Raw genomic sequence first — 24308 nt, 5'->3', positions numbered from 1 at the left:
TACTAAAAACTTTCGTTTAATTGTCTCTAAAAATCCTAGTTTATGGTCCTCCTACTTTACTCAAACATTCCTTAAAACATTTCTACCCCCTTCCCTTCTTTTTTTTGAAAATTCCTTTAAAAATCCTCCTACCTTAAAAATCAACCTTTATGGTCCGCAAAGGTTTTTCGAAAATGTCTTTAAAAATCCTAGTTTGTTATCCTCCTACTTTACTCAAACATTCCTTTAAAGATTTCTAGCCCCTCCTGGTTTTTTTTTAAGAAAATTCCTTTAAAAATCCTTGTTTAAGGTCATCGGAGGCTCTTCAAAATTTCACACAAAATTACGCGTTTATACTAAGTTCTCCAAAATATCTTTTAAAAAAGTCCCACATTATGCTCCACCTAGCTTTTTCGAAAAATTTTAAAGAAAATCCACATCTGTTGTCCTTTCTATGTTTTCAAAAAACTCGTTGAAAAATTCAAATTTGTGGTCATCCGAGGCTCTTTAAAAATCCTCTTTTCTTAAAAATCAAACTTAATGGTCCGCCTAGGTTCTTCGAAGATGTTTTCAAAAATCCAAGATTACTGTCCTCCTACCTTACTCAAATATTCCTTTAAACATTTCTAGTCCCTTCCGGTTTTTTTTTTTTCGAAAATTCCTTTAAAATCCATGTTTAATGTCCTCGGAGGCTCTTCAAAAATTCCTCAAAAAAGTCTCAGTTTATGGTCATCCTAAGTTCTTCATGAATTCCTTAAAAAAAGTCCCCGCTTATAATCCACCTAGCTTCTTCGAAAAAAATCGACGTCTATTGTACTTCTAGGTTTTCCAAAAACTCCTTAAAAATCCACAATTGTGGTTCTCCTAGTTTCTTAAAAAATTCCTTTGAAAATCCATGTGTGTGGTCATCCGAGTTTATGTAAAAATTCCCTAAAGAATCGAAATGTATAGTCATGCGAGGTTCTTCAAAAATTCCCTTCAAAATCCAAGTATGTGGTCCTGCTAGGTTCTTCAAAAATTCCTTTTTAAATAAAAGTTTGTGTCCCTCCTAGGTTTTGCCAAATTTCTCTTTAAATACTACTTAAACAGAAAATTCCAACAAAAAAAAACATATTTATGGTCCTCCCCAGATCTTTAAAAATTCCCTTAAAATTCAATTTTTTTGTCGTACTTCAAGGTTCTTTGAAAATTCCTCAAAAAATCCATGAATCTAGTCCTCCAAGACTACTTAAAACATTCCTTCAAAAATTCACGTTTGAAGTCCTCCCAGGTTCTTTGAAAATTCCACAAGAAATCCACCTTTATGGTAGTCTAGGATGAAGTTTAAGTCACATCCCACCTATCTTCTTCTATCTTTGAAGGCCAAGAGATCGAATTTTTTCCTTCTATTGATTGGGCGCCATTCAGCTGTTTTTTTTTTTTTTCACTTGTGAGCTTAGAACTCATATCCACGATTTAGTTGTTGTAGTTTATGTAATAATCTGTTTTTGAAGAGTGAATCGTAATAATACTTAACATTGGGCCAATTGATCGAAATATTTTTTTATGTAGGTCCCATTGATTGGGCGCCATTCAAATTTTTCTTTTTTTTCAGTTGTAAGCTTTGAATATAAAAATAATTGAAGTAGGTTGATAACATTTTACTTAAATGTATATTATGTCTGCAGGACTTTCAGTATTGAAAATGGGCCATGTAGGACCACGTTTTGGTATAGCCCCCATATAATAGTACCTCCCGATATTTGGCATTTTGATGATTTTAGCGACATTACTCACCGGAAAGGCTTCAAATTTGGTATTTGAAGTTCGTAATGGGTACTGCAGCCTATGAGAGAAAATTGTCTTTGCAGGCCCACGTCTTCGTATAGCCTCCATATAACAATATCTCCCGATATTATTCACCGGAATTGTTTCAAATTTGGTATTTGAAGTTCGCAATGTATACTACAGCCTATGATAGAAAATTGTCCGTGTAGGTCCACGTCTTCGTATAGCCCCTATATAACTGTACCTCCCGATATTCGATATTTTGATGATTTTAGCGACATTATTCACCCGAATTGTTTCAAATTTTGTAATTGAAGTTCACAATGGATAGTGCAGCCTATGACAGGAAATTGTCCGTGCAGGCCCACGTCTTCGTATGGCCCCCATATAACGGCACCTCCCGATATTCGGTATTTTTATGAGTTTTGCGACATTATTCACCGGAATTGTTTCAAATTTGGTATTTGAAGTTCGCAATGAATACTACGGCCTGTGACAGAAAATTGTGTGTGCAGGTCCACGTCTTCGTATAGCCTCCATATAACAATATCTCCCCATATTCGGTATTTTAATGATTTTAGCGACATTATTCACCCGAATTCTTTCAAATTTAGTATTTGAAAATCGGATAGTACAGTCTATGACAGAAAATTGTCTGAGCAGGCCCACGTTTCGGTATAGCCCTCATATAACGATATCTCCCGATATTCGGTATTTTGATGAGTTTTGCGGTATTATTCACCGAAATTGTTTAAAATTTCGTAATTGAGGTTGGTAATGGGTACTACAGCCTAAGACAGAAAATTGTCCGTGCAGGCCCACGTCTTCGTATAGCCTCCATATAACTGTACCTCCCTTTTTTCGGTATTTTGATGAGTTTTGCGGTTTTATTCACCGGAATTGTTTCAAATTTTGTAATTGAAGTTCGCAATAGGTACTACAGCCTATGACAAAAAATTACTTATAAAGGAACACGTCTTCGTATAGCCCCCACATAAGAGGTATAATTTGAGAAGTTTTTTCTACGGATTTTTTTTTTATATTTTTCAAATTCCTTCAAAATGTTGCAGGATATTAAAAGTTGGCTCCGGCCGAACTTAGGGGCTTTTTATTGGTTATTATTAAAAATCCTACTTTGAAGCTCCTCTAGTTCCTAGCCTAGGTTTCAGTCCTTTTGGGGAGACGTTAGAAATTTGTTATATTTCCATTTTGAAATTTAGTTCCACTTACCCCTTCCACCAGGGTTCTTCCTGGGTGCCAATGCCAAAGCCTCCAAAGCTGTTGAAGAAATTGTTACCCAAAAATGGGAAGGATTGATGGAAGAATAGGCCAGGTTGGGCCTGGCCATTGCCGCCATTGACATCGGTGGTGATGACATCGACATCTGGAGGAGAGAGAGAGAGAGAGAGAATGAAGTGAGAATGTTAATGGGAATACATACATATTTCTATCGCAGGATCTCCTTCCCCTTCAGGGAAGAGTTTCCTCTCGTCTACATGAAAAATACATTTACAAAAATCTCCATAACTCACCAAATGGTTTATCTTCGCCATTGCTAGATGTTGCCGTTGATGTCGATGTGGTCGCCGTACGTCCATGTGGATTGTGGGGATTCTCCTGAGCTTCTAGGGGCACAAATTCCGCCTCCGGTTCGTAGCTATTAAAAGCCGCATTAATTGGTAATAAAGTATTAAACAATTGTGGCCAAATGTAGCTTTGTCTTGAGGTAGTGGTGGCTTGTGATTGATATGGTGATGAGGATGATGATGGCTGTTGTAGTAGCTGTTGTTGTTGTTGTTGTAGCTGATGTGTTGGTGTATAATATGTTGTTGTTAGGGGTGGTGTTATGGGTTCAAGTATGTGAAAACTTGGCGTTTGGATGTGAGACATTAGACTACAACAATAAACGAAAATTAAAACAAAAACAAGCAGCAACAACAACAATGTGTTTGTTATGTGAGCGACAGCATGCAAAACAAAAACAAACAAAAGGTAAATTTCAAGTGGCAAATTAGTTTAAAAAAAAAAAACATTAAAAATAAACAACAATGTCATGCTTTGAAGATCTGCTCATTTTTTCGCCATGATTCCGCAACAAAAAAAAAATAAAAATGCAAATAAGCTTGATCCATAAAAAAGAGGAAAGAAAGAATACGCTTCAGCACCCAACACCAAATTAGCACCCAAATCCATCCAAAAAAAATAAAAAGCCAAACAAAATGCCATTTTAAACTTTCCGCCTGATGGCATTTTAAAGCCTCGTTTAGGGGTCTGGATTCTTAAGAACAATTATTAAAGCCAAAAAATATTTGCCTTATTATTTTTTTAATTCTTCTTTTTTTTTCAAAAAAAAAAAAAAAAAAAACTCAAACATAGTCATCCCCCGCTTTGAATACAAAATATTGTGTCTTTGAATGCGTAATATGGTAGAACCAAACATGTCGCCTCATGATGGAACGGTTCAGTACGGAAGCAGAATAACAAACGAACCGTATTCGGGTTATAAAGTTTTCAACTTGGTTTTGTAATTTATTTTCCCTCAAGAAATCCCAACTCAAAAAATCTTTTGACTGATAATAAGCGAACGAAGAAGAAATCAGTGTCAGAATCAACATTCCACAGAATAAATTTAAGTTTCGAAAATATTCCAATTAGTTGTCATAAATTAGGTCTAAAGTCGTGATTAACATCGTTCTTTATTTTAAGAGAAGCAACATGGGCCATTAGATGCCAAGAGAAATGCATGCTCTCTCTTTGTCTTTTGAGAGACTCAAAAGTTTCATAGTTGAGCAAAACAATGAAAGAGATATTCTTAAGAGTATTTCGAAATAACTCTCCTGCGTTGAATTTTAACTCATTTAATAATTTTTAAACGAAAATATAATCAAAATCAGCTCAAAAATTATTTTATAAAAACAATTTTAGAAAATTATTTGTATATATCTATTTGTCGATATTTTACTTATGACAGAGAATAAAGGTGCAAGTACATGACCAGTAAAGAAAGTCTTAAAGTCGGGAGGGGCCGACTTTATGATACCAACCACTACTTTGCTAATTTAGTAGAGCTCCACATAACAATTAAAAGTTTTTATGGGAGAATTCAATCATACATGCCATGATTATAATTATTATTTAAAGTTCAAAGGACTAAATATGCCGAAGCATTTGTATCTTTTAAATTTTGACTTGTATTCTCCATTTGGTGCACAATTAATTTGAAATCGGGTAAAGATATATATATGGAATCGGAACCGATCTCGATAAAATTTGGCAAAGATATTTCTGAGCTGTATTTGATATATTTCCCCAAATATTGTTGTTACGGAGTGCATATTACGGCTGTGGATAACAAATATAACAAATCGAATGAACAGTATATATGGGAGCTATAGCTATATCTGAACCGATCTTCAACAAATTTGACATACTAGCTTCTAGACTCAATCTCGATCGTAAGTGACAAATTTCATCCGATTTTGATAAATATTAAACGTTTGGGGCACAATAAAAAAGTAAATCGGACGAAGTTATATATGGGAGCTATATCCAAATCTGAGCCGATCTCGATAAAATTTAGCAAATGTATTTCTGAGCTGTATTTGATGTGTTTCCCCAAATATCGTTTTTACAGAGTGCATATAACGGCTGCGGAGAACAAAAATAACAAATAGGATGAACAATATATATGAGAGCTATAGCTATATCAGAACCGTTCTTCACCAAATTTGACATACTAGCTTCTAGACTCAATTTGGTCGTAAGTGCCAAATTTCATCCGATTTGGACAAATATTAGACGGTTGGTGCATAGTAAAATGTAAATCGGACGAAGTTATATATGGGAGCTATATCCAAATCTGAACCGATCTCGATAAAATTTAGCAAATGTATTTCTGAACTGTATTTGATATATTTCCCCAAATATTGTTGTTGCAGAGTGCATATTACGGCTGCGGAGGACAAAAATAACAAATCGGATGAACATTATATATGTGAGCTATAGCTATATCTGAACCGATTTTGATGAAATTTGGCATACTTTTTTTCAGGCCTAATTTGGTTGTATGTGCAAAATTCCATACTATTCGGGGTGATATTACACGTTTGGTGCACAATAAAAGGCAAATCGGACGAACATATATATTGGAGTTATATCTAAATTTTGACCGATTATCTCCAATTTCAATAGGGTTCGTCCTTGGGCCAAACAAATGATTTCTTCAAAATTTCATCTGGATAGGACAATAAATGCGAACTGTACTTTATTTACAAAAATACATGGACAGACAGACGGACGAACGGACATGCATAAATCGACTCAGAATGTGATTCTATGCAGATCATCAAAAGGAACTATGGGTCTAGCTCGTTTCCTTTTGCCTGTTACAAATGCAAATGCACAAAGACATAATACCCTGACCACCTTGTGTTGTAGGGTATAACAAATAAAATCAGTATCAGTCGGTTTTTCCGACAGAGCGATACGACTGTACGTTTCAGGAATTCTAACAAGACACTTTGTGATACGACCATACATCTTCACAAGACACTTTGTGAAACGAACATACATTTCAGGAATTCTAACAAGACACTTTGTGAAACGACCATACATTTTAACAAGACACTTTTTGATGCGACCATACATTTTCACAAGACACTTTGTGAAACGACCATACATTTCAGGAATTCTAACAAGACACTTTGTGAAACGACCATACATTTTAACAAGACACTTTGCGATACGACCCTGCGTTTATACATTGCAGGAAGTCCAACAAGACACTTTGCGATACGACCATGCATTGCAGGAATTCCAACAAGACACTTTCCATTCAACAAGAATGGGCCAAAATACCGCAGAGCAACATTCGGGCAGCGTACGACGGCCGTTGGCCGTTTGAAAGCTATAGTTCGTGCCAAAGCTGACCAATTCGAACAAATCGAAACTTATTCTTAAAATTGATGCTTTTTCCGACAATTTCTGATTTCATTCAAAAAAAATTAAAAAAAAAAAATGTAAAAATTATGGCGTTTGACTTTTATGCAGTTTTTTTATCTCACCCTGTATATAGGGATTTTAATGACTGGGTTGCCATCGCTGTTGGCGTCCAACGTAGACAAAGTCCCGGCCTTCTAAAACTGCCAAGTACGCAGACAAAAACATTGTAAATTCGGTGCTCAAAGGTAATAGCCCACAAATGGCGCCCAACATGTAAAGTGTTTGCTTTAGTTAAAAAACCTTACCTTAGGCAGCCAAATTTTTATACCCTCCACCAAACTATGGAGGGTATATTAACTTTGTCATTCCGTTTGCAACTCCTCGAAAGACTCATGTCAGACCCAACAAAGTATATATATTGTTTATCAGCGTAAAATTCTAAGTCGATTTTGCGATGTCCGTCTGTCGGTCTGTCTTTCTGTCCATCTGTCTGTTGTAATCACGCTATCTTTCGAACGAATTGAGATATAAGGCTAAAATTTTGCACACATGTTTATTTTTCCAGTAGGCAGGTAAAGTTCGTAAATGGGCCATGTCGGTCCACGTTTTCCTATAGCCCCCATATATAAGTACCTCCCGATATTCGGTATTTTGATGATTTTAGCGACATTATTCACCGGAATAGTTTCAACTTTAGTATTTGCAGTTCGAAATGGATACTACAGCTCAAGACAGAAAATTGTCTGTGCAGGTCCAGGTCTTCGCATAGTCCTCATATAACGGAACCTCCCGATATTTGGTATTTTGATAATTTTAGCGACATTATTCACCGGAATTGTTTTAACTTTGGTATTTGAAGTTCGTAATGGATACTACAGCCTATGACAGAAAATTGTCTGTGCAGGCCCACGTCTTCGTATAGGCCCTATATAACGTTACCACCTGCTATTCGGTATTTTGATGATTTTAGCGACATTATTCACCAGAATTGTTTCAAATTTGGTATTTGAAGTTCGTAATGGGAACTACAGTCTGTGACAGAAAATTGTCTATGCTGGTCCCGGTCTTCGTATAGGCCCCACATATCAATTCCTCCCTATATTCGGTTTTTTGATGATTTTAGCGACATTATTCACCGGAATGGTTTCACATTTGGTATTTGAAGTTCGTAATGGATACTACAGCCTGTGACAGAAAATTGTCTATGCTGGTCCAGGTCTTCGCACAGCCCCGCTATGACGGTACCTCCTTATATACAATATTTTGATGATTTTGGCTACACCGTTTCACCGTTTATTTCAAGTTTCGAATTTGAATATGATAATGGCTTATGACAAACATAGCCTAAGTAGCTCCTCGCCGTATAGACCCCGACATGACGGTTATATTCGGTATTTTTAAGATTTTAACAAAATTCCATTGTCCTGTGTTCGAAACTAATAGCCAACAGATGGCGCCCAATATGTAAAGTGTTTGCTTTAGGTTAAAAGAAGTTAAAACTTTCCTTAGGGAGCCTAACTTTTTTGCTACAAAGCCCAAAGTGATCGAGTGAATTGAGGCAATAGATGGAGACCACTGCCCCCCCTTGGCAAAGAAGAGTCTAGATGTCGCCCTTGTATCGCCTGTTTTCACATGAAATTTTCTCCCAACTTTACACCTTTGCTGAGCTCAAGTCAACGCGACATTGTTTGTTCAAATGATTGCCTTAATGGAAACTTAGAAAAAAAAAAAACAATTTTCGCAACTATATAATAATAACGATATGGGCGTATACGCTGCCATCCAATGCCAACTTCTTCTATTAACATCAGTTGGGAACGCCGATGAAAAAACACCAAAAACTTTCTTTTCTTGGAAATGGTATTGACACCTCAATTTGTTGGTGGTTGACGACTGGCTGACTGACTGTCTTTCTTTTGCTGTGCAAATGAAATTTGTTTATTCTCATTTATTTACCCAACCGAACCCAAGTGAAATTACCGGCCACGGCTGCTGCTGTTGTTGCAAAAAAAGAGAGATCTGTTTCTTTTTCTTTATTTTTTTTTAGAAAAAACAGAAACATTTTACGATCCACCTCTTTTTTGTTTACCTTTTTCTCTGAAATGACACTTTTAAAGTCTTAAAAAAATGGTAGCGACATTTGTGTTGGTGTCAGCTGATCGTTTGACCTTAATTAATGATTAACAGACACAGAAGTCGAGAGATGAGACAAGGAAGCTCTTTCATTTATTTTAAAAAAAAAAACAGAAAAATTAAACCTTTGGCAATAGCTTGAAAACTGGAGATGTTGCAATTTTATTTCTTCTTGAGACATTCTTTTAAGAGTTCTCTGTTTTTTTTCTTTGCTGTCTATACAAAATACCGTTGTTTCTTGTACCTGAAACAAAAAATACAACAACATTGTTGTTGTTGTTTCAATGATAGCATTAAAGACAAATCGTGCAAATCTTGGCAAAGTTTAAAGCTCAGAAAAAAAACAAAACCCTCGAAAAAAAAGAATGCTGAAGTCGAGGTTTTTTTAACAACTAACCTACCCACCTCTTTTGGAATTTGTTGTTATTGTTGTTTTTCTTTGTTTTTTCTTTCGTCGTTGGTTTTTTGTGATTGTTGCATTGTTGAATGTTTCATCTTCACGGCACAATGATTTTAACTGACGTTGCACAAAACGCCAGCATTGAGGCCGGCCAACTAAAAAAACAACCAGACACAGCTAGTAAGCCAACCCGCCACCTCTGTAGTTGACTCCAAAGAAAATTCATTTACCAGCAATTCTAAGTAGGTTATCGACAGTGGATCGTAAGAAACAAAAAAAAATGAAGAGGGTTTCGTGACAAACCAAAAAAAAACTGGTTAATAAATAAATTTATGGTTTCTAAAATGGGTCATTTTATCGAGCCGAAAAAGTAAAAAGAAACTGGTTTGGTGTTCCTAAATGGAAATGATTAGAACCTCCAAGTCCATTAAACATTGTAATTTGTCTTACGTTATCGGGAAATTCAGTTATGACACAATCAGTGACTTAGGACTTATCAGAGATAACTTTTTCCTTTGGTTACCAACGTTGGGCGCCACATCATCCTTTCTGTTATTGCTTGTCGAAAACAAATTTAGAATTTTTTCCTTTGGTGTGGAGTGGATTCCCTGATACATTTAAATCATTTTAAATAATAACATCCAGCTCTGGATTTTTTTTTTTTGTAATTTATCATGGTTTTCACCGTTGGGCGCCAGATTATTGCATCCTTTCTGTTATTGCTTGTCGAATTCAAATTTAGATTTTTTGTTTTCCTTTGATGGGGTGGACTCCATAATACAAATAAATTATTTCAAATAATAATATCCAGCTCTGGATTTTTTTGAAATCTATCATGGTTACCATCGTTGGGCGCCAGATTATCGCATCCTTTCTCTTATTGAATGTCGAAGATAAATTTAGATTTTTTTTATTTTCCTTTGATGGATTGGACTCTATTATACGCTTAAATAATTTTAAATTATAATATCCAGCTCTGGATTTTTTTGTAATTTATCATGGTTTTCACCGTTGGGCGCCAGATTATCGCATCCTTTCGGTTATTGCTTCTCGAAGAGAAATTTAGATTTTCTTGTTTTCCTTTGATGGGTTGGACTCTATGGTACACTTAAATAATTTTATATAATAAAATCCAGCTCTGGATTTTTTTTTTTTGTAATTTATCATGGTTACCACCGTTGGGCGCCAGATTATCGCATCCGTTCTGTTATTGCTTGTCGAAGTCAAATTTAAAATTTGTTTTTTTTTTTGTTTTCCTTTGATAGGGTGTGCTCCATGATACAATTAAATCATTTCAAATTATAATAATATCCAGCTCTGTATTTTTTTTTTTTTTTTTTTGTAATTTATCATGCTTATCCCCGTTGGGCGCCAGATTATCGCATCCTTTCTGTTATTGCTTGTCGAAGACAAATTTAGGATTTTATTTTGTTTTCCTTTGATGGGGTGGACTCTATGATACAATTAAATAATTTCAAATTATAATATCCAGCTCTGGATTTTTTTTTTTGTAATTTATCATGTTTACCAACGTTGGGCGCCAGTTTATCACATCCTTTTGTTACAATTAAATCATTTCAAACAATAATATCCAGCTCTGGATTTTTTTGGAATTTATCATGGTTATCACCGTTGGGCGCCAGATTATCGCATCCTTTCAGTTATCGCTTGTCCATGACAAACTTTGAATTTTGTTTTGTTTTCCTTTGACGGGGTGGGGTCCATGATACAATTAAATCATTTCAAATTATAATATCCAGCTCTGGATTTTTTTGGAATTTATCATGGTTATCACCGTTGGGCGCCAGATTATCGCATACTTTCGGTTATTGCTTAACGAATTCAAATTTAGATTTTTTTGTTTTCCGTTTGATGAGGTGGACTCCATGGTACAATTGAAACAAGCTAACCTCATTTCAAATAATAATATCCAGCTCTGGATTTTTTTTTTGTAATTTTTCATGTCAAATTTAACTTCATTAAATACAGGTTCCCATCTCTGATGTGGGCATATAAAATAGCAAGGCCTATATGAGGTCGGCCAGTAAGCCCATGGGACTACTAATTAGGGACTACTAATTACACCATTTAGAAAGAATTTGAAAAATTCCAAAAACTACAAAACGAAGACGTGGACGTGGCATACGAAATTTTTTGTCATAGGCTGTAGTACCCATTACGAACTTCAAATACGAAATTTGAAACAATTCCGTGGAATAATGTCACAAAAATCATGAAAATACCGAATATCGGGAGGTACAGTTATATGAGGGCTATATGAAAAAGTCGACCTGCACGGACAATTTTCTGTCTTAGGCTTTAGTACCCATTACGAACTTCAAATAGGAAACTTGTAACAGTTCCGGTGAATAATGTTGCTAAAATCATCAAAATACCGAATATCGGGAGGTAAAGTTATATGGGGACTATACGAAGACGAGGACCTGCATACGAAATTTTTCGTCATAGGCTGTAGTACCCATTACGAATTTCAAATACGAAATTTGAAATAATTCCGGTGAATAATGTCACAAAAATCAAGAAAATATCGAATATGAGAAGATACTGTTATATGGGGGCTATACGAAAACGTGGACCTGCAAGGGCAATTTTCTGTCTTAGGCTGTAGTATCTATAACGAACTTCAAATGCCAAATTTGTAATAATTCCGTGGAATAATGTCACAAAAATCATGAAAATATCGAATATCGGGAGGTACCGCTATATGGGAGCTATACGAAGACATGCACCGACATTGGCCATTTACGAACTTAACCTGCCTACTGGGAAAATATGCATTTATGCAAAATTTTAGCCTTCTATCTCAATCCGTTTGAAGGATAACGTGATTACCGCAGACAGACAGAATGGCGGACATCGCAAAATCGTCTTAGAATTTTCCACTGATCCAGAATATATGTACTTTGTAGGGTCTATCTTGAACATTTCGAGGAGTTACAAACAGAATGACAAAGCTAATATACCTTCCATAGAATGGTGGAGGGTATAAAAAATGTAAACTTATGCATGGTGATAATAGATCACAGATGGCGCCCAACGTGAAAAGAGTTTAATACTTTTGAGAAATTTGAGTTAGGGAATCTAATATTTTGGCTGCAAATTTGGTAATCTATTTAAAATTGTTTTTTTTTATGACTGGGTTTAGAAGCGTTTTACCTCGTAGTTCCTGCCCCCGTCGTTGTTGGCGCCCAACGTAGACTAAGTCCCAAACATCATGTCTGAAGTAGTAGCCACTCTACTACTACTCTGACAACAAAATCTTTACATTTTGAACTCGAAGCTAATAACTCACCGATGGCGCTCAACGAGGAAAGTGTTCGCTTCTTTTCAGATATGAATTTTGAGTAAAACTCTGAGGGAATATTAGTGGTGAGCATTGAAATTCCACCTGAGATTCCCACAAATTTCAGATTTATTGACCCATAATATTTGTCATGAATCAGATTTGCCGACCTCGGAGTCCTCTTTAAACCTTTCCAATTTGCTTTTTTTCCAAACACAATAATAAAATTGCGGTTTTACCGGGCAATTCTTTGTTACCATCTTTTTTTTTTTTTTTTTTGAATAATCATCCAAAACAATGAAGTACTGCTTTTCAATAATTTCCGATGGCTGTCTCGTGTTATTGTAAAAGTCATTAGTATGTAAAGGTGCGATTGCGCGACGTTCAGTTACCAAAACATAACAAAAGACAAAACAAACAAAAATTGATTTCAACGGAATCCAACTGAATGACCGAATAACAACAATAATAATAATAATAATAAAAACAAATAAAATTGTAATAATAAAATTGCGACGACAAAGACAGAGCGGCACACAAACAACCTCGTGACTCATAGGATGACGAGGGTGGATTGTGGGTTGTCGATTTGCCAGTGATTTAGTGGCCTTTTTTTCCAGTAAGGAGATAGAAAACGGTTTAAAAAGACCGCGACAAAGTCTAGAAAACTTAAACCAGTAAAGAAAGACTTAAAGTCGGGCGGGGTCGACTTTATGATACCCTACACCACTTTATATATTTAGTAGAACTTCACATAACAACTAAAATTTTTTATGGCGAATTTGTGAGAATTAAATCATACCAACTAATATTATAGTTATAATTTAAAGTCAAGCGATCTAATATATGAAAGGAATATCCATCCTCCTCTGCTTTTTCAATTCGGCCTTGTATTATCCATTTGGTCCACATTCAACTTGAAATCGGTATTTCTGAGCTGTATTTGATGCATTTCCTCAAATATCGTTGTCACAGAATACATATTACGGCTGCGGAGGACAAAAATAAGAAATCGGATGAACAATATATATGGGAGCTATAGCTATACCTGAACCGATTTCCACCAAATTTGGCATACTGGTTTCTAGACTCAATTAGTTCGTGAGTGCCAAATTCCATTCCATTTGAACCAATATTACACGCTTGATGCACAATAAAAGGCAAATCGGACGAAGATATATATGGGAGCTATAACCAAATCTGAACCGATCTCGATAAAATTTGCAAAGGTATTTCTGAGCTGTATTTGATGCATTTCCCCAAATATCATTGTCATAGAGTGCATATTACGGCTGCGGAGGACAAAAATAACAAATCGGATGAACAATATATATGAGAGCTATAGCTATATCTGAACCGATTTCCACCAAATTTGGCATACTTGTTTCTAGGCTGAATTCAATCGTGAATGCCAAATTCCATTCCATTTGGACCTATATTACACGCTTGATGCACAATAAAAGGCAAATCGGACGAAGATATATATGGGAGCTATAACCAAATCTGAACCGATCTCGATAAAATTTGGCAAAGGTATTTCTGAGCTGTATTTGATGCATTTCCCCAAATATCATTGTCATAGAGTGCATATTACGGCTGCGGAGGACAAAAATAACAAATCGGATGAACAATATGTATGGGAGCTATAGCTATATCTGAACCGATTTCGATCAAATTTGGCGCACTTATTTTCAGGCTCAATCAGGTCGTATGTGCAAAATTCTACACTATTTTGACTGATCTTGGCCATTTGGTGCACAATAAAAAGCAAATCGGACGATATTCAGGGAAATATATATGGGAGCCATATCTAAATTTTGACCGATTAGCTTCAATTGACTGATTGATGACTTAAGCCAGCCAAATATGCGCTTTATGTATTTCCGCCCTAAGGCCAACCAAAAAAAGCCTTTTATGTACTCTCCTCCTAAGTCAACCTAAAACACCTTTCGTTTCCTTTCGAAAAGGCCAGTCCAATTTAAGGGTGAGAATACATAAAACACTTCTTTCACTGGTTTAAGTCATCGGCTGGCAAAGGAGCAAAGGAGTTTTAGGTTGACTTAGTTCGATTTTGTACCTAGGCTCCTTTGTTTATTTCCGAAGAAGCCAGCGGATGACTTAAGCCAGTGAAAAAAGTGTTTTATGTATTCTCACCCTTAAATTGGTCTGGCTGACTTCTTCGGAAAAGGACAAAGGAGCGTAGGGTCAAAATCGAACTAAGCTTTTAAATTGAGAGTACATAAATGGCTATTTTGAGTGGCTTAAGTCATCGGATGGTTTCTTCGTAGAGTAACAAAGGCGTTCTAGGTTGACTTAGTTCGATTATGGACGTCCACTCAAAAAAGCGTTTTAGGTATTCTCACCCTTATGTTCTATCACCTTAAAATGGGAAAACGATGGCAGGATTCGAGTGCGGCTCTGACATTCCTTTGTAATATCTCACATAATATGACATGTTATGATGCCAAGCTGCTTACGAAAAAGCCAGCAGAGGACTTAAACCAAAAAAATAATCTTTCTCTGTAATCTCACCTTAAAACCCATTTCATAATTTGGGCGAGAAATGTTTTTCTTCTTTTTAAGCTCTTTTTTGCTATCCATTAATTTTCAATGTCATTTTTTGACAGAGAAATTTTAACATTAATCCGCTAAAATATTGCATTGCATTCTCTGTGTTATTTCAAGCACGTCCATGCATATGTGGGTGAAACAAATCCATTGTTTTGGGATGGGTTTTGAATTTATTATTTTTTTTTTATTTTTTTGGTTGGGAAGAATAATATTCCGTATGCAGTGTTATCACACACTGCAATGGATTCTGAACATTTATTTCTATTTGAATTGTATTTGCAATGTGCTGAAGATTTATGGCAAATAATGAGGATACTCATAGATCGCTATTTGAACAAACTGAATCACCACCGGCCAGAGATGGGAAGCCTTATTTTATTTAAAAACAACTTAAATGAAATCAGTCGGTATTGCCGACAAGTTATTGAAATAGTTTTTTTTTTATTTGTGTTATGATTATTCAAACTATTGACCCTTCATAGGAGAGGTTCCTAGGAAGTGAGGCGATATTTCCTATTTCGTATCTGACATAAGTCTGACAAAAAAATTAAAACGTGTCAGATTTGGATTTTATATCGACTACTTACTTCACTTTAAATGAGAGATTTGATAGCGAAGAGTTATAATAAACCTGAAGAAATGGTCCGATCTCTACCATCTTCATAACAGTTCTTGTGTTGTTCGAAATATTGAGATTTACCAAGTCTAAATGGAATCGGGTGTTAATTTCGCGTTTTATGAGCCTCATGGATATTCAAAATTTTGATCCTTTGTGGGGGAAGTACCGCAAGTAGTGGACCGATATATCCCAATTTCACAACAGACCTTGGGTTAATAAAAATATTGTGGTGTGTGCAGTTCGAAGAGAGACGGATGCTTATTTCGAATTTTATGATCGTTTTGGTTATACAAAACGTTGACCCTTTGTGGAGGGAGGTTCTAGAAAAAATTTTCTGATCTCTACTATCTTTATAACAGATCTTGTGTTTATGAAAGTATTGAGATGTGCCAAGTCTGAATGGAATTGGATGTTAATTTCGTGTTTTATGAGCTCCATGGATATTCGAAATTTTGACCCTTTGTGTGGGAGGTACTAAAAGGAATGGTCTGATATGTCCCATCTTCACACCAGACCTTGGGCTAATAAAAATATTGTGGTGTGTGCAATTTAAAGAGAAACGGATGCTTATTTCGGATTTTATGATCGTTTTGGTTATTCAAAACGTTGGCCATATGTGGGGGAGGTACCAGAAGGAGTGATCTGATATGTTCCATTTTCACACTAGACCTTGGCCTAATAAAAATATTGGGATGTGTGAAATTTGAAGACAATCGGACTCTTACATTACATTTTATAAGCGTTGTAATTTTTCAAAATTTTGACCCTGGAAGGTACTTGATGCAGTGAACCGATCTTCTCTATTTTCGCACCTGACCTAGCACTGATAAAAATATTGGGATTTGCAATGTTGAAGCAAAAACGGATTATTCTTTATCTTACTGTGCAGCAAAGTATTTCTTTTTTTAATTTCGACCTTTTGTGGGGGTCCCAGAAGGAGTGGACCGACATTGCCCATCTCCGAACTCGATCTAAGTTTGAAAATAATATTAAGATGTACCAAATTTGGATCAGAGACTCCCATCGAGAATTATCGTGCGCACCAGCCAGACAGACAGACGGGTGGCCGGACGGGCATCGCCTCCAAATGTCCTGAAACGGATTTGGTCTTGAGAGACCTAGAGGCTAAAGCGTTGTTTCGATGAGACACATTTTGGCCGTATCAAACGATATATACCCTCTCTAGCCATATGGCTGAGGGTATAAAAATGTAAAAATTATGGCGTTTGACTTTGTTGCAGTTTTTTTATCTCACCCTGTATATGTCTCATTTTCAATGCTAAAAATCCTGTGGGTCTAAAATATAAAGTTGTACTTTTTTTTATCAAACTTCATTCATTTCATTCGGAAGCTAGAGTGATTTCCACAGACGGACAGACAGGCAGCCCTAAATAGACACAGAATTTTATGCGGATATTTTTTAGAGTCTAAAATTGATTTGTTGAGGTATTGAAAACGAAATAACAAACCTAATATACCAGCCATAGATTGTATGGTAGAGGGTATTAAGGTGAGAATCCATAAAACGCTTATTTAACTGTCTTAAGTCAACGGCTGGCTTCTTCGGAAATGAACAAAGGAGCCTAGGGCCAAAATCAAACGAACTAAGAAGCCTAAAACTCCTTTGGGTCTCTACGAAGAAGCCAGTCGATGACTTAAGCCAGCCAAATAAGCGCATTATGCATTCCCACCTTTATGTGTTCTCATCTTTAAGTCATCAACTGGCTTCTTCGGAGAAGAACAAAGAAGCATAAGGCCAAAATTGAACCTGAAGTCAACCTGAAATTCCTTTATTCCAACCAAAAAGCGCTTTATATATTCTCACCTTTATGTGTTCTCTTCTTTAAGTCATCAGCTGGCTTCTTCAGAAAAGAACAATGAAACGTAAGGCCAAAATTGAACCTGAAGTCAACCTAAAACTCTTTTGGTCCTCTACGAAGAAGCCAGCCGATGACTTAAGCTATTCAAGAAAGCGTGTTATATATTCTCACCTTTAAAAGTGTTACCTTAACACATATGGCAAATAAAATTACCGCTTTAGTGGTGTCATGACATGGTATTTGAAATATAGGGATCTCTAGGTGTGCAAAATAGCTTTTTGTTTTTTTATAGACATAAAAGATCGGTTATTCTTCTTCTGGCTTTTATAGACAGTAAAATTAACCTTTTTAATCCATATTTTCCACTAGCTGAAATTTAGAAATCTCTAGGCATACATATTAATTACAATTTTGATCGTAAGCTGATTCTCCATCCACATTTTTTTCAGCATGCATTTGTCTTGCTAACCAATTCCAAAGCCAAAGTAAAAGCCATTTAATGGGTTAAGAAACGTTTACAAGAAATCAATGAAAATAATTGGCACAAATCTTGCGACTCGTTTACTTTGGACTATTTGCCATTTGCGAAATTGATTAGTATTGTAATAATTATAGTAACATGTTTTTATAAAAAAAAGCTCTATTCATATGGCAGTACAATTTTTTTCTAATGTGCTGCTAAATTTATGTGTGGTGTGGATAGGGGCGGTGAGTAGTCAGTCACTCAGTGGTTTGGTATAATTTGGTGACTACCAAGCAAAGTGTTTCTTTCCAAAGCAGACATACAATGATGACATATAATTAAATAATTAGTTGTATTATGACATTGTTAAGGAAAAGGCAAAAATCATAATTGGAACTTACCTTCCAAAATATTGGCCACTAACATTGCTGGCAACCAGCAATGCCGATAAGACAAAACTTAAAGTAAAGCGCTTCATTTTCCCTATGAATGCTTGCTTTCTTGTTTTGAAATGACTTTCAAATTAACCGAAAGTTCTGGTACTTCCGTTTCAAACTGCAGTTGAAGAGAAAAGAAGATAATTTTATATGAGTTTCTTTTTCTTTTTTTGGGTGATAAACTGAATAATTTAGCAAATAAATTAGTTTTTTTTTTTTTGGAATTTTCTCTTTGCTCCTTTGGTTGACAACTCACTTTGTATTTCAACACTCAATGTAAAAAAAAAAGAAAAATCTATGATCACTTTGCACTTTGTTCAAGAGTTTTGTTTTTCCCGTTTCCTTGCAGAGAGCACTCCGTTGTCCGTGCGTGCACAGAGAGAAAGAGAGTTTAATTGACAATTGAAGAGTTGTGTTTTTTTGTATCGCTTCTTGTTCACAGCACAGTTGAAATATGACTGAAGCAAGAACCTGAATTGAGCCGGTATTTATAATGTGCGATGAGGCTCAGTCGGCCAAACCAACACATGTAGATATATATACATACATATATACATTTAATATTATCTATCTATTTCACAGCTACACGTTGTTGGTCTTTAATGTTTTTGTTTATGGTTTTGTTTTGTTTTTTTTTTTTTTTTGGTTGATATTTGTATCTCATTTTGGTGGAGTCCCCCATCATAAACAAATGACGTTTTTAACCCACTGTCAACCCAAAGAGAATTTCCTTGGGTGACTAAAACAGAGAGCGAAAAATGTCAAGTTAGGTAGTTGAAAGCAACAGGTAATCGTGATGGTTTAAGGGATAGGAAAGGGGATTAAGAAATAGACAAAATAAATTTTGAGAGTTTTTCAATGGTTCTTTTGTTTTTCAAACAATTTTCCAAAATTAATGGAATCTTCCTAAGAACTCCTAATACCAATAAGACAATGACGGAATCTATAAGCCACGTCACTCTAATGTATGTATGGCTGAGTAAACGTATGTACGAGGAATAAAAAAGAACCAATTGATATTAGGAAATTGTAAGGTGTAGGTACATAAGCAGCTTGAAGTCTTCACATTGCATATTTTGTGACACATCTTAGAGCCGCAATCGAATCCTACCGTCGTTTCCCCTTATAATTTTACATAAATATGCCTAGCCATAATGGCAAGCAGCTTATGTACTCTCATCTTTAGTTTTTAAATCTTTTTGGGAATGGGAGCATACACCTCTCTCCTGCAAACCTGCCAAGTGTGAATCAGGCCAATAATACTTCTGATTTATAGTTTGAGAGGGAGTTGTCAAATCCCTTACAGGGCTATGAGTTAATAAACTAGAAATAAGAAACCACTAAGGAAAAGTCAAAAGTCGGATGGGGCCGACTATATGATACCCTATAGGACTTTGCATATTAAGTAGAGGTTCCGTAACAAAAGAATTTATCTGAAGGAGGTCATACCACCTCTAAACATTTGACTTTAGAGCAGTTATAGTTTCGAAATTCACTCCATTTGGGCTGATGTTAGTCATAATTTGCACAATAAACCTGAAGTCGGATTAAGGATATATGTGGGAGCTACATCCAAATCTTAGCCGATCTCGTTAAAATTTGGCAAAGGTATTTCAGAGCTCCTAAAAGATATCTGGTACCAAATATCATTGTTGTCGAATGCATATTACGAATGTGGGAGACTTAAACACTAAATCGGATGAAACATATATATGGGAGTTATAGCTATAGCTATATATGAACCGAATTTCTTCGAATTCGATAGACTTGCTTCTAGACTGAATTCGGTCGGATGTACCAAAATTCAAAACTTTCGGACTGATATTGGCCATTTGGAGTACAATTAACCCGAAATCGGTTGAAGATATATACAGGAGCTTTATCCAAATATGAACCGATCTTGATAAAATTTGGGAGAGGTATTTTTGGGCTGTATCTGATATCTGGTACCAAATATCATTGTTGTCGAACGTAAATTACGAATATGAATGACTTAAATATCAAATCGAATGAAACATATATATGGGAGCTATAGCTATATCTGAACCGATTTTCACCAAATTTTATGTACTTGCTTCTAGACTTAATTCGGTTAGATGTGCCAAAATTCAGGTCATTTGGGCTTATATTGGCCATTTGGTGCACAATTAACCTGAAATCGGATAAAGATATATATGGGAGCTATATCCAAATCTGATCCGATTATCGCCAATTTCAACAGGGTTCGTCCTTGTGCCAAACAAATATTGTTCGGAAAATTTCATCTCAATCGGATAAAAAATGCGACCTGCATTTTGTTCACAAAATATAAATCGACTCAGAAAGTGATTCTATGAAGATCCTCAAAAGTAACTATGGGTCTATCTTGCTTACTTCCCAATGTTACAAACAAAAACATCAGCGGCTTTCATAGTTAAAATTATGGTCCCATATCGCACCCTATCTATCACTGGAACAAAAACGTAAACAAAGAATGAATCCAAGAAGCAATAAGGCAGAGTGCTCTTAAGGATTACCTGAAAAATCCCCTTACTCTCTAGGAAGCTTCAAAAGGAGTAAAATATACTCCTGACTTTAAATGCATCGAGGAAATCACATTAAGGACGATCCCGTCGATACAAATTTTGATTCTAACTTCAAATTATTCGAACATACCGTGTTAAAGTAAAAGTCGAAAAAATTGAGCTTGAAAAAATCTTTTGCAGTCAGCCCTGGGATTCTGTAGCAGAAACCTAACCTTGAGAGACATGGACCTCTGCTATGTAGATATCGATACCAGTGACGAATGTCAACAAAAAGAGTTTGATATTTTACACTGCAAAGTAATCTAAATAGACGGGGGCAAATTTCCTTTTCCCCTTCCATTTTTTTTTTTTTTTTTTTTTTGAAATTTTCGGCTTAAGATTCCTTGGAGACCATTGATTTTAAGTATAAGGTGGCACAAAAGTAGTCGTCCTGTCAGAAAATGCTATAAATTTTACGTTTGGCCCCTAATGTCTTAATTACTGAGGAAAATTCCAAGTGGATACTATCAAATCGGTTTGTAGATCAAAATCCCAAAGTAGTTTCCGGTTCGTAGGCCAATTTTTGTTAAGCCCTTTTGTAGAAGTTGACTATATACAGAGAGAACCCTATATTTTAAGGATAGAGTTAGGATATTAGGTTTTTTCTTCTTTTTTTTTAAACCATTTTTTTATTCTTCAAACCTTTTTTAATTTTTTAAACTGTTTTTTTTTAGAATTTCATTGTTCTTAAAATATATTGTTAAATGTTGGAAAAATTATACTAATCTAAATATATTTATTTTTATTTATTTTTATGGTCGGTATTTTTCCGTCCAATCTCTCCCTCAAAGAGTTAATCGTGTTTGAAACATTATTTGATATCAGATACAAAAATGAAGACATTATGGCGTCTATGATCTCACTGAGAGAGCGGCGGCATGTCCACAATTGAAATAACAATTCAATTAGTTGTTTTTATAGAAACAGAAAAAAAAAACAATAAAACATTTCAAAATAATGCAAAAAAAATAGTTCTACATTTGAATGCTTAGATTGTTTTTTATTACAAACATGTTTTTTTGTTTCTGCTTTTGAATGGGAAAAAATAATCTGCGCAAATGCACCAATACACCAACACAACGGATGAAGAGAGAAAAGTCAGCAGAGAAAGAGAAGTGAAAGTATACATATACATATGTTGCACTTATAATACAAATGTAAGTTTTGTTTTGTTTGGTTTGTTTTTTTTTAGCTGCTTAACTCTTTCTCTACGGCGATCATTCTCGAGCCAAGAAACAACATCAATGGATGCACTTCAAAATCATTTAAGGCGGTGAACCTTAATTGGATTACGTGTTTTTTGCATACGCATCCAAATCGACATAGCCTCAGAGTAGTTTTCGTTTCTCCAGTGAGTCAATGTGTTGGAATAACAAGAAGTAAGCAGGTATGTATGTATGTATGTTCCCATTTATATTTGTCGATCTATCAAGAACTTTCAATCTGTTCTTTTCAGATTTCATATGACGTTTGCAAAAAAAAAAAAAAACAGAAAATTTGTTTTAATTATTTAAAAGGAAGGCTTCTTGCAATTTCTGGGAAATATTCAACAAATGTTTTGCACAATTAAATTTAATACTACCGTTACTCATCATCAGCATCATCATTCCTGGTCTGTGACAATTGTCATAAGGTACCCAAGTCAGGGCGATAAGTCAGCCGTCCATCATCTCAAGTGACAACAACAATCTTGCCTATCTGTTCTTGTGAAAAAATGCATTCCTTTAAACAGCCTCCTCGCCACCTAGGTTATCGCAAATTTCTCGAAGAAAGACCACACTTATTCGACAATGAATGTATTCATTGTTTATAAACATACACAAGACATGTTTGTACTTGTTAAAACAAAAAGAACACCCGCTTATCGCTGACGGGCCGGCCTATAGAATATTGTCAACAGTCTATAATTCTGGAAAAAACACATTGCAGCCAAAGAAAAACAATCAACGTTTACCATTTCCATGGAAAAGAGTAAATAATTTATGAGTGGGCCATATCACAACGGGAACCTCAATAGACAGTTTTATACAATTTTGAGAATTGTCATCGACCAAAATCTTCTTAAATTGCAAATTTTAAATAATTTCGTAACAAGGATTGTCAATTGGGCGCTATAGGAAAAAGTGGACCTAATTATTCAATGTTCTGCCACCGAAGCTAGAACCCATTATGACATACAAATACCAATTTTAAGACAAATCCATAAAAAAATGTGGCAAAAATCATCAAAATACCGAATAACGGGAGGTATCGTTATATGGGGGCTATACCAAAACTTGGACCGATACATACAATGTTTCGCCACCGTAGCTAGAACCCATTATTACCTACAAATGCCAATTTATAGATAAATCCGTGGAAAAATGTGGCAAAAATCATAAAAACACCAAATATCGGGAGATACCGTTATATGGGGCTATACCATAACGTGGACCCATCGATATATACAATGTTTCGCCACCGAAGCTAGAACCCATTACGAACTAAAACTACCAATTTCTAGGCAAATCCGTGGAAAAAAATATGGCAAAAATAATCGAATATCGGGAGATATCGTTATATGGTGGCTATACAAAAACTTGGACCGATACATACAATGTTTCGCCACCGAAGCTAGAACCCATTACGAACTACAAATACCAAATTTTAGACAAATCCGTGGAAAAATGTGGCAAAAATCATCAAAACCCCGAATATCGGCGGGTATCGTTATATGGGCGCTATAGGAAAAAGTGGACCTAATTATTCAATGCTCTGCCACCGAAGCTAGAACCCATTACGAACTAAAAATACCAATTTTTAGGCAAATCCGTGAAAAAAAAAATGTGGCAAAAATCATCAAAATGCCGAATATCAGGTGGTATTCGTTAAAGGGGGCCTATTCAAAATCGTGGACCTAGACATTCAATGTTTCGCCACCGAAGCTAGAACCCATTATGACCTACAAATACCAATATTCCTGAAAAAATGTGACAAAAATCATCAAAATACCGAATATTGAGAGGTGACGTTATATAGGGGCTATACCAAAACTTGGACCGATATATTTCATTTTCAATACCAACCATCCTAGAAACAATACAAATTATTTTATATATCATTTATATATTATTTGATACGGCCAAAAGGTGTCTCATCGAAATTACGGTTTTAGATCCTAAGTCTCTTGGGACCAAATCCGTTTTAGGACATTTGGAGTCAATCTAGCAATGTCCGTCCATCTGTCTGTCTGTCTGCCTGGCTTGTGCGCATGATAACTCTCGAAGGGAGTAGTACATTATTAAACTTAGATCTAATTCGGAGATGGGCA

General features: G+C 35.5%; 1 protein-coding gene and 1 long non-coding RNA gene across 2 annotated transcripts in view; one reads left to right on the top strand and one right to left on the bottom strand.

The window, feature by feature from the left end:
- LOC101898215 (periostin) overlaps positions 1–18890 on the bottom strand; it is a 28494-nt gene extending 9604 nt beyond the window's left edge. Inside the window, exons 1-4 of the mRNA XM_059118275.1 lie at positions 18691–18890; positions 18399–18552; positions 3279–3403; positions 2977–3130 (exon numbers count right to left, since the gene is read on the bottom strand). Of these exons, the coding sequence (XP_058974258.1) occupies positions 2977–3130; positions 3279–3403; positions 18399–18475 (356 nt within the window). The 5' untranslated portion in view covers positions 18476–18552; positions 18691–18890. The remainder of the gene's footprint in view (positions 1–2976; positions 3131–3278; positions 3404–18398; positions 18553–18690) is intronic.
- Positions 18891–21807: 2917 nt separating this feature from the next.
- LOC109613868 (uncharacterized) lies at positions 21808–22604 on the top strand. Its single transcript, XR_002195235.2, has 3 exons — positions 21808–22119; positions 22191–22385; positions 22455–22604. It is a non-coding gene; the product is annotated as an uncharacterized LOC109613868 (long non-coding RNA).
- The last annotated feature ends 1704 nt before the right edge of the window (positions 22605–24308 follow it).

This window comes from Musca domestica, unplaced genomic scaffold, assembly GCF_030504385.1.
Source record: "Musca domestica strain aabys unplaced genomic scaffold, Musca_domestica.polishedcontigs.V.1.1 12, whole genome shotgun sequence".
Taxonomy (NCBI): Eukaryota; Metazoa; Arthropoda; class Insecta; order Diptera; family Muscidae; genus Musca; species Musca domestica.
This window is presented reverse-complemented; position numbering and strand designations above follow the sequence as displayed.